At 38.1% G+C, this 11726-nt stretch overlaps 1 protein-coding gene across 1 annotated transcript; it reads right to left on the reverse strand.

Moving 5' to 3' along the window:
- Positions 1-5564: 5564 nt before the first annotated feature.
- LOC107282365 (natterin-3-like) lies at positions 5565-8499 on the reverse strand. The gene is made up of 3 exons (XM_015810134.2): positions 8488-8499; positions 7848-7974; positions 5565-6604 (listed from the first exon to the last, which is right to left on the reverse strand). Exons 1-3 carry the CDS (start codon positions 8497-8499, stop codon positions 5565-5567), a joined length of 1179 nt encoding a protein of 392 aa, XP_015665620.2.
- Positions 8500-11726: the final 3227 nt, after the last annotated feature.

Raw genomic sequence — 11726 nt, forward strand, 5'->3', positions numbered from 1 at the left:
GGCAACCTGCTGAAAGGCTGGGAAGGGAAAGGCCCTGCCCCTGACCACCACCACCCCAGTCCCCTTTTTTTCTTCTCTCCTTGCATATACATCAAAGCAACGTCCCACACCTCTCTGAGCCTGCGGATTGGCTGCCCTGATATATGTTTAAACGTCCCACACAGCCAAATGGCCGTGGAAAAATATCCCTCCAGGAAATGCCCTGGATGAAGTGGCAGAGGAAGACCGCTGGTGGCGCCAGTGGTGGGAGAGGAGCACCAATGGAGAGCCAACCCAATAAAATTGCCCATGATTGGTCAGCCATGGTGGAGTACCGGAGAAGAAGTGGGTGTGTTAAGGCAGCCATGTTCAATTGCCCCATTCCGTTATAGAAGTTATTTGCTTACGTGCATATAAAAAGTGAATTACCCCTGGAAATTTCTTATTTCAAAGCTTGCAACCTAATTAAGTTGTTCTAATTGTATCCTAATGCTGTAATGAAATGCTCTCTTGACACCTGGAGGCAGAAGTAAATGTAATCATGCTGCACATGTGGAGCTTCCTCTGCCTTAAGATAAACAGGACTCTGTTTGCATGGAGTTAATATGTGGTTAATAACTGTAGAAGTTAACGGCATTGACCCACTAAACAGATTCATTAAACAAGCAAAAGATATTTGATGGAGATAAAATTATGTTAGAAATGTGCATTAGAAATCCCAGCTGCGTTAAATATGCTAAACTGCATGGAAATAGATTACTTCTTAAATCTTCCCCATCTTTTAGTCAGCATGATAGAAGGCAACATCTCATAGACATAAAAAAGCTCAGAACAAATACTTCAAACATCTTTTAAATCCAATTTACCAAGCAAATTTCCAAAAAATAATGTCCTTAATGTGTTTTGCTACATATAAAAGTTAAAAGCCTTTCATAATATAGGCAGAAGCTGAATCTTGATCTAAAGGAAAGTAAAGTAAGATGAAAATATAGGAAAAAAATCTTATGGAAAAAAGAAAATGCAGAACAATTAGTATTAACAATCTCATCTTATACTGGTGGATTAAAATTTGGAAAATACATTCTTCCATTCTTAATTTGATGTCAACATTGCCTCTTCTTACAACACAGCAATTAAGAGCATACTAAAATCATCTCAGAAATGTATATGTCTTAATCATACAATTCTTAGCTGCAGTTCTCTGAAAAGGTAATTTGAAAAATATCTCCTGTCCTTAATGAAATGGACAAGACTAGAGAGGCCCTGCCTGGAAGATCTGTAAGTTCAGTGACATGCCACTACTATTAGCTGGTAAAGCTGGAGAGAAGAAAACAGTAAGAGATAACCAGGAGTGAGAGAGAAAATGAGGAGGAGGAGAAAAAAGGAGTACCCATAAGAAAACTGAGGAGGAGAGTTTTCAACAGCATATATGGGATCTAACAGCAGATTGCCCAGGCTCTTTCATCTTCTAAAACCATAGTGTCAGTGTTACCTTTGCCAGCCAAGAGGACTGGCAGAAGATTGTAGGCAAATAGAAGGCAAAGCAGGCCGGCAACCATCGCTTCTTGTCCACTCAATAAGCTGAAGTGAAACATAAAAATGCTTCCTTCACTATATAACTTCTGCCCCACACTATCCTAAACAAAGTAAAACATTTCCTCCCTTCTGGAGGCATGGAAGCAGAACATTTTTCTCTTGCTTCGTCCCCTGCAAAGCAGCTGTGGCTATTTGCCATTATCTCCTGGACCTTTTAGATCACCATGCACTGATGATCACATGAAATAATGACATGGATTGTGATTCCAGAATTCCAAGTAGTAATAATATGTCATTTACTCTATTCCCAAACTGAGGCTTCTAAAGATGGGGATATAGGTGATGATGGAATATTTAATCCAGCAACATCAAATATCCCCAAATTGCTGTAGACAGATTCTGATTTCAAGTTCATATTAAGACCCATTAATGGGTCAAGATACTATATTTCCAAAAGCTAATCAATAGATCATCCATTGAAAAAGGGAGCTGTTCAGAGAACAAAATAACAAAAGGTCACCTCAACTTCAGGTACCAAGTCAACCACATCTCCATTCAACAGGCCAAAGTGATAAATGATCTTCTTGAATTCTACTTTCTTCCTTCCACTCCTGAGGGCTGCTATTGTTTCTGGGACTCACAGCTGGCTCTGGGGCTTAATGCTCCATGGAATAGTTGGAATCCTCAGAGCTATCCTCCCTCTACTTAATGGCGGCCAACAGCACATTAGATAGCGGTGTCAAATATCTTCCCAGACCACTTGATTTTTCCATCATAGACTTTTAGAGAAAGATAAATAAGATTTAAACCTAAACAACAGATTAGACAACTAACACAATGCTTCTGAAGCAACTATTGGTCAAGGACTCATCTTTGCCTTAATATAGGTCTTCCTTTTCTTTACTTTTGCATTGTATGAAGTAAACAATATAAAACTGACTACCTTGTTTTTGTATTGCAGACATCTGACATGCTTGATAACTGTATGTTTAGGGAACGGTGAAATGAAAATGGTTCTCCGGTGGCCAGAGCACTAACAGTGACTTTGTTCCAAAGTAGATTGAATAATCTACATACATGCATGTACAAACACACACTTCTACTATGTGAGTTATTGATTAAACCTTAGTTTAATCAAGAGTAAGGTTTTTTGAAGTATATCAGGTTATCGATCTATCTAATAGATAATTTGCCTCCCACAAAATAGTTATCTAAAAACAGATAAATATAAAGCATACATTATATAACATGAAATTAAAATCAAGATCTTTTAAATCAATTAACAAGACTGTTAGATAATTTTCCACCTTACTAAATCCTGAAAGAGAAGGGTGCAAGTATTTCCCTGAAGACAGCAGTCCATACAAAGACCCTCTCCCTGTTACCAGATACTGTAATGGAGCTTCTGGCAATAAGATTATCTTTAAAAGATATCTTCTGCTTATTTAAGTAATCTACAGAGTGAAGTAATCCTTCAGAATTCTTCTGAACCTGTTGAAAATTATTTTAAAAAGTTTCCCAACATTTTGAAAGAAAATGAAAAATATTTAAATCCACATTAGCCATAATATAGTTTAAAAGCAAAAAGAAAATATACCAACTACCTTCACCCACTGCAAACAGGGAAAGAATTCTATTTGCATGGAAATTATATTATCCCCCACTATTGACACCCCCCCTCCAAAAATATAACATTTGTCCATAAGAGGCTTACCCACTTTTGCCCTAGTCTTGTGTATCAGTTCTGAATACAGAGGTTCCCAACTTTAAACCATATTCCTCATTGCTTTTTTGAACTGATACATAAGGAGTAAATATAGTTTAATCAGACTAATAAAATTTTGTATGTGACAATTGCTTAAAAACCAGATGCTCAACTGTTATGTCTTTTGCTAAAGAAGAAATTGTTGAGAAACAATTCCTCCACTGGCTCATCGGTCCCTGCATTACAGTATAATTCCATTGGTCCTGTTTGCAGAAACCTCAAACTAAATTAGAAAAGTGCAATCCTACTAGAGCCATCCAGATAGAAAATTGGAAAACAGTACTTTGGCAACTGCCATCATTAATGGCATTCATTCTAATGCAAGAGTTTTCCCAAAGACAACATCTCTGAACAAGAATGAATTCTTGGTGTCATTTGTTGTATTACAGGAGTCAATTTCACATCTTTTGCAGCCCAGGATCAATTTCACTCATGGACATACAACAAGAAGTGCATGTACACATAGTAAAAAGTTATAGTGAAAATTGGGATTGGAATTTTCATCACTAAGCAATGCAGTCACAAAACATGATGTCACTTAGCAATAGCATCCCAGCACTCCTGCTCACCATTGTTAACTGAATTGTACCTGTCTTTAGTTGATGACCTGCCCCAAATCAAGCTATGGTAGCCTTGATCCTTCCTATTATTTCAAGCAATGGTTCCTCCACATTAAGGGACTGCCTCCCATTTAATTCTCTCCCAATGCCTATCTTTCCCCACCCCCCGCAGCATCTTTGCTCTTTTGCCACACTGAATGCTTCCTTGCAGAGCAGAAAGCAGTCACAGAACTGCACAACTCTGAGGTTGCTTGCCAAGCTGTGGCTCAGAGGCTTTTTGGCACACTGCAGCCCTGAGATTGCAAAAAAAAAAAAAAAACAACCCCTGGAGCTGCAGTGCAGCATGAACCACAGATGCCCCTGGAAACCTCAGTACCCCCCAGCTTGGCTCAACAGCATAGCATGGTATGATGTCAAAGCCATCCTGGTAAACCCTTCTGCCCCAGGAAGCCCCAACTTCCCCAGGGGTTGGTCCCAAGTGCAGTAGCCCTTGCCACCCAATCCTACAGGGCCTCTGCCACCTTACATGCCATGCCAATTGACCTTCACTGTCTCCTTGCTCCTGCTACTGATGAGGCATGCTCACCTTGGCCTTGTGCAATGCAGCTGCTGGCTACATAGACCTCAGGTCTTATAAGGAAACCGCCATGCACAACCTTGGAAGAAAGCCTCATGTGGCCAGCAGTTGCCTCACCAAGGGCTAGGTCAAACATGCTTGGTCAATAGGGAAGGTCATTTAGAGTGGCAGATGCCATGGAGTGCAAGGGTCCAAAAGGGCATAGGCGGGAAGGATGATAGGCAAGTGGGAGAGAATTAAAATCTCCCTGTGGCTGTAAGTATGGGTAAGGCTACCAAGCACCTACATTTTGATCACATAACCACAGGAGCACTCCAATATCCATAACTCTGGGGGCCAATCATAAGTCCTTTTGCTCAGCCCTGCTGGAACTTTGAACAGTCATTTATCAAATGACCATAACTCCAGGACTATTTGTATCGATAGGGAATGTATCAGATAAAAATAATGGAAGAAGTGCATCCATTTACTTTTTAAAAGCATGGTTGATCTTTAATATTAATTTTCAAACTACAGTAAAATACTTTATCAGAGTCTTTATTATACATTAAGAATAGGAATATTATAATCGAAGAATAGAAAAATAGCAGAGGAAGACAAATTTCAAAGCAAAAAAAAAACCTGGGGAAAAGGATAAAAATAGACATATGTATTTGGAGTCTGATCCATATTTAAAATTTTAAAGAATTAAGAACATTAACTTCAACTGAGCTTCTTTATAATGAAACCATGGACAATAATGATTTGATAGTGATTGTCATTTAATGGCAAAAGTCAGTTTCACAAAACCTCAAGCATTGTTCCCAAGATTACAGTGCTCAAATAATATAGCACCACTATTTTGCATGGAGATTTCTTTGCTATGAACAAATGAGCATGATTTGCATTTATACTGAATTGATAGTGTAGAATTAAAGTCTAAGACCAATTTCTAAGAACTGCTTCATGGCAAACTCAGTTCAAAGGACCTCAAAACTAGCTGGTTTTTTGCTGATACCAATGAAGCAAAAGGATCAGCTTAGTGCAAATCACTATTTTTGGATTTACAAACCTCAATTTACAATGAATCCTTCTAAGGGCTCAACAATAATTCAATTTACTTGGATTCTTGCTGCAAATTAATACAGTTACAAAGGCGTTTTAGGATCTATCCAGTGCAGGGGGGAGGATTCGGAATCGGGACACAGCGTTCAACTTGTGAATCTCCTTTTATCCCAACTACATTGAAGCTGACACCTCGGACAGTGGCACTCCGATGTGTTCCATCATAATAATAACGATTGGCTGTAGCAGTGAAGGGAACCCGTCCCCTCATTTTTGTGCCATTCATTACCAACTCACAGCTGTGGTTGGGTGGGATTTCAATCTCAATTGTTTCAGAATATGTGACTGACTCACTGTATGTATAACCCTTATTCCAGTTAAAGGTTTTCTCTGATGAAATGCCCCATGATCCTCCAAAGATGTTAGGTATCCCTGCTGTCATACTAAAGCTGATGCTCTGAGAGATAGACATGCCAACATCCCAGGAATGTTCAGAAGTCACCGTTCCTGACAAGGTGGTTGACTTCTTCACTGCTCTACAGTCTTTGTTGGTGAGTTTGCTGGAGGCTAATACCATGCCTCCCTCACTGTAGGATCCCTTGCTTAGGTCATAATTGACATTGGAGATGCTCTGAGAGCGATAATTTTTATTAATGGTCAGGACATCATACTGTTTATACCAGTATTCCTTGCCATTCATACCAATGAAGAAGGCTTTATTTTTACTATCTACCTTCCCTAATCCATACTTATTTTTACCAACATATAGTCTTACACCTGAGCAAGTATTGATGGAATTGGATGGGACATTGCCCCATGAACCCCCCTTCCAGCTTAGGAATTCCAAGTCATGACCATTCACCAAAATCCAGAACCGAGAAGTGGAGTGTTCTTTGTTTCCATATGGATAATAGCAGTAAGGACCCCGTCTGGGACTGTAGTAGCCAGCAGAACAGTCTGAAACCATGCAAGGATATTCATCCCTCTTAGCGTAGTTGTTCCAGTAAGACACAGCTCCACTGGGGACAGAGCCTGAAAACGAAGCCCAGCTCATAGTTGTTCCATAAAAAACATCAAGGCTTCTATTGGAAGGCTGTTCATCTGCTCTCTCTTTCGTTGCTGCACTCCTACTATTTGCATTACCTGGGAAATGAAATAGAAACAAAGAAAATCAGCTGATATTTCATGAAGAAATGTGTGTGGGGGGCATATAATTTATCTTTTCAATATAAGTCCTTTGAAAAATTCCAGGCAAAGCACATATTTCCATACATTCTGTGCACACTCTAAAATTATCCCAGTTGAACAGAGGAACTTGAAATTCATCTGAATGATGGTAGATTAAAGCATGTGAGTTGTGCAAAACAATTGTTTTTGCATTGTATAATGCTTTCAATGCTTTGTAACCCTGATGAATAACCTACATAAACTGTAATGAATCTGGTCCGTGGAATATTTTCCCCCTGGTCTGTGCTGCTGAACTGTAGCAGGAAAATAAAAAATTACAATGAGATTAATGTTTTCTGAGAAAACTGAGACTCCTCAGGCTTTTCATACTTGTGAATACCTACTATAGATTAGTGTAGTGGTTAAAGGTGCTGACCTAGAAATTAGGAGTCTGGGAGTTCTAGTTCTGCTGTAGGCATGGAACTCAATTGGCTAACTTTGGACTGGTCATTCTGTCTCAGCCCAACCCACTTCAAAGGATTGTTGTGGGGAAAAAGAGAAAAAATATTATGTTATATTCATTGGCTTATTACTTATAAAGTAATAAATGTGGAATAAAAATCTAATAAATACATACATACATAAATAATATTTGCCAGAGTGAAATCCTTCATTCTTAAAATGAAGAGTAACAATGCTGTCTAGATTCATTTTGAATCGAGTGGCCTTACAAATCTAAAAATTAAATTAAATTAATCCTCTCCAGTAACTGTAGCATGTATTTCTCTTCCCAGACAAAATCAAGTGAGCAGCTCCAACTCCATTTTTGTTTTAAAGATTGAAACATAGGTAGATAGAATTATTTTGCCCATGTCTGGATACCACAGTTTAGGAAAATATTTGAAAAGTTGGATTCTGCCTAGAGGACAGTAACCAATATGCTAAGTAGCCTGGGAAGGAAAAATCTGTAGGTAAAGAGAGGAAGCACTGCAGATGTTTAAACTAGAGAAGATGAGAAAAGTTGAGATACAACAGGTTTTATATTATTTGGAAGTAGATTTCATTTGATATCAGAAAAAAGTTCTAATGGTTTTTCAATGATGGAACAGATGGCCTTTGAGGTGATAGACTCTCTTGCTCAAGTTTTTAACTCATCACTAGCTCAGATGTTAAAAGAGAGAGCAGAAGGATCTTTCCATGGTTGTGCTTATCTTGGTACCTGGTTTGGGTTGCTGAAGGCTTTTCTCCATCGTTCTCTTTAGGACTTTAAAGTTAATATTCACATCATTGGTCAGCGACTCATTGATGATCAGGGAAAGGAGGAGAGCAGAGAGTAAAAGACACATCTGAAACAAAGATCAGAAAAGTACTGTATTTCATACTTTCAAAAGATGTAATTGAAATAATTGCCACCTTGTAGTATTAAATTTATCCAAACCTTTAGTCTTTGAGTAATTCCATAAAAAAGAGGAAGATATTTTTATATTTAATTCCAGCATGTGATATCTTAATATAAAATATGCATTGATTTTCTCCACAAAGTGAACAGATTCTTATAATCCCTCCATGCTGGAAGAATCGTTTGAATTTGAGTTCACCTTCCCACATGAAATTTTCAAGAGTTTTCTCCTGAAAGGATCACTTCTCATTGCATCTTTTAATATTTTAAAATAAGATTTAAAAATAATACTTCAAAATCCCACACCAATGTCCATGAAATTGTCTGTGTTTCATTCACTCCTAAACAGCGCAGTGTTTCCAGATTGAGAAAACATCAAGGAAAAAACTTGGTTAAGACTATTTTAAAACCATATGGTAATGGATTTTATATGACCCCCTTGCACTGATTACCAACTTACCTTAGAATCCATTGCAGCTTGTTGCAGAGCAATCCTTTAATTAGTTGCTGTTTCACTCCTTCTCTCTATTTATATCCATCCCAATAGAAGGAGGTTCAATTTGTATATTAAAGTAGATATCTTGTTTGACTTTTAGAGGTGGGGTGGAAAGTTGTATAAGTGTTTAAAATATTCCTCTTAAAACTCTGATAATTTATGCTGATGCTATCATATAGCTACTTCCAGTTTCTAAAGCAAATATTTAACTAGATTTTGCAGCTGTTACTATAATTTGGTTTCCCCCAATATCTAAAGATTTTGTGGAAGGCTTTATGAAAGATTGCAGCTGCGCCTTGGTGACTCTGGCTGCCCTCTGATCCTCTGAGAAATATGAATCTGTTGTTTTTAGAGAACTCACATGATTTAAAGTTAGACAGAAACCTGCTAAATAACTTGCCTTAAAGTTTCTAAAACTTGTGCAGTAGTAACTGGTCATTTTATTCCTGAAGGTTAGAAAAATTCTGGTTCTCCAGCTTCTTAATTCTGTCTTAAGATGGGATGTGCTGTAGCTAAAGATTCTAAACAAGATGCTGATCTCAATCCTGTAATTGTAATTGCTCTTTCCATATCATTTCTAAATCTTTAATATTGTTACATACACACCCTCTATCTCACGAATGATATATTTCAAGGCAAGATTTCATAGGGCCCGTTTTCTTGTAAAAAGGCACCCAGAGATCTTGGTATATCTCTAATGTTTGTTTAGTCATAAGATGAGTGTTCACAGAATGAAGATCCAAATGGATCCTTTTTTTCCCATTTAGTTTTCAGGGAATTTCCACCTTGGTCAGGATGGCTGTCAGAATATAGTTATTACTTATTACAACTGATTGCCCTTTGCTGCCTGTAAGATGCTGGGCACACTCATAGCTCATAGCTTAGAGATATTGTAAGAAAAGGGATCTTGTGATATTCTATTAATCCATGTTCTACAATGAGCCAATTTAGTGTATTGGTTAAAGCAGTGGTGGTGAACCTATAGCACGGGCGCCAGAGGCGGCACTTGGAGCCCTCTCTGTGAGCACATGTGCCGTTGCCCCAGCCTTGCCTCCGCCCGTGACCCCCTCCTCACCAGCAGCCTCCCTGGAGGAGAATCGCCCCCAAGCGTGGCCCACACAGAGCAGCGCAGCCAAGGACATGGCAGCCAGGCAGTGTAGACAAGACTCTGCCCTCACGCCCCAACATGCACAGTTGATGCTGTAGGGCACAGGGAGAGGGCGTGGCTGCCATGCGCTGCTGGGCTGCCTGGGCGATCTGTGGTGGGCCCTGGAGGCGGTGAGTGGCCCTGTGGGCAGGCAGGGTAGGGCGGAGCGGGGGTGGGGCAGGGGGTGGAGTGGGGGTGGGGCCAGTTTTTGAGCACTCGGTCTCTAAAAGGTTCGCCATCACTGGGTTAAAGCATGAGGCATGAAACAAGACAACCATGAGTTCTAGTCCTGCCTTAGACACAAAGACACAAAGGGTACTTTAGTCCAGTCTTCCTCTTTCAGCCCTAGGAAGGAGGCAATGGCAAACTATTTCTGAAATCTTGGCAAAAAAAAAACCCTGCAAGTTCTAGTCCAGGCAGTCTCCAGAAGTCAAAAACTGACTCAAAAGCACACAAAAATAAAATCTAACGTATTAGTTGTTTGCATTTTTCCATACATATTTACACACATACACATCATGTATGTATTTGTGTTTATATATAAGAATGTGTGTGGGTGACTGCATTAATGTGTGATGTGCAAATATTATACTTTAAAATTTGATTCCATCAAGTCTCTAACTAAATTGAATTTTCATTTTTTTAAAAATGTAATAATTTTATTAAAGAGTATAAAAGCAAGTACAAAAGTAAAAACTAATGCAAGCTAAAAAAAAAGATAGAATAAAAAGAGGGGAAATACAGAAAATAAAAAGGAGGAAAAATTAGAAAGAGATAGAAAAGAAATTATGAATAGAGTAAAACAAAAGAAAAATATAAAGAAGTAGCTTCCCCCCTTCATTCCAAGAAGTATAAATTTAGTAACTTATCACCTTTTCTTAAAATACAACAAATAATCTCTTCTCTTCATGTCCCATTTTTTATTTATTTTATGAAGTATTGTCATGGTGTTAGCAAAAGTCCATTAACTCTTACCAGAAATAACAACCTATCTATTTTAATCTTGTTCAAATATACCAACCTTATATTTTTTTCATTTTACTTCTAACAATCTTAATCCTTGGTTGATTCAAATAATGCCATAGAATTTAATTTCTTTTTACTTTTTAAATCTTTCTCATGATATTCTTCAAAATTTTAACATTTTGTTTGTAAATCCAATATATAAAAATTATCCAGGTTATTTTTAGATTATTTTTTGTATGCCACTTTTAATAGTTAAGACATTAGCCATTTTCTTTTGTATGCCAGTATAGCTTCTTTTTCCATATCATTTTTATAGCATATCACTTGTAAATTCAGTTTCAACTCAATCTCAATCTTATTAGATAGAACGTGTTCCCCTTTCACAATGTCTTTTAGACATTGGATTTTTTTTGTCTGAGCTAGCTGAGTTCTTATGTCTCAAAAACATATCTAGTATCCTTAAAACCTAGAGCCTGAGATTGGGCTTTTGAAAAAATGTTTCATCATTTTTCCAATTACTTTGAGATAGAAAGGTTTTACACCCAGCTCCCAAAGAGCCACTAGTTTACTCCAGTTCTCCTCTCCATGTGACTTCTTATTTGCTTAAACAAATTCTACACATTGATCATATAATCAGCACTACACTATGTCAAGTGTGGCCTTCAGAGGATAAAGATATCTTTATCCTCTGAAGGCCACACTTGACATACTGTTATTTTGATCATACTGTTGACATACTGTTATTTTGATCATTCCCGCTCCCAAGATAATTTATTTCCAAGGGTATTTATATCTAAAACTTTTCCACTGAGTCACTTTTTTAATAGTATAAAATTAACTAAAGATCACTCTTATATAAAAGTTATGTAACAGTGATAAGTGCAGGGCAGCAAAGTGTTGTGTTCTTTTGTATTCCCCCCCTTAATCCCCTATGCGCATCCTGATCACCCATTAAGGGTGATTGCCCTTCTCCATCTGCATACAGTTTCATGCCCGTTGCTGGTTGGCTAACTAGCAACGGGGTCTTACCAGCCAATGGAATTGTGTGATTACAAGCCAGGGGAATCCCATAAAAGAGGGCTCCCCTGGC

The sequence above is a fragment of the Protobothrops mucrosquamatus genome, unplaced genomic scaffold (genome assembly GCF_001527695.2).
Source record: "Protobothrops mucrosquamatus isolate PMUCROS unplaced genomic scaffold, P.Mucros_1.0 scaffold7, whole genome shotgun sequence".
NCBI classification, from domain to species: Eukaryota; Metazoa; Chordata; class Lepidosauria; order Squamata; family Viperidae; genus Protobothrops; species Protobothrops mucrosquamatus.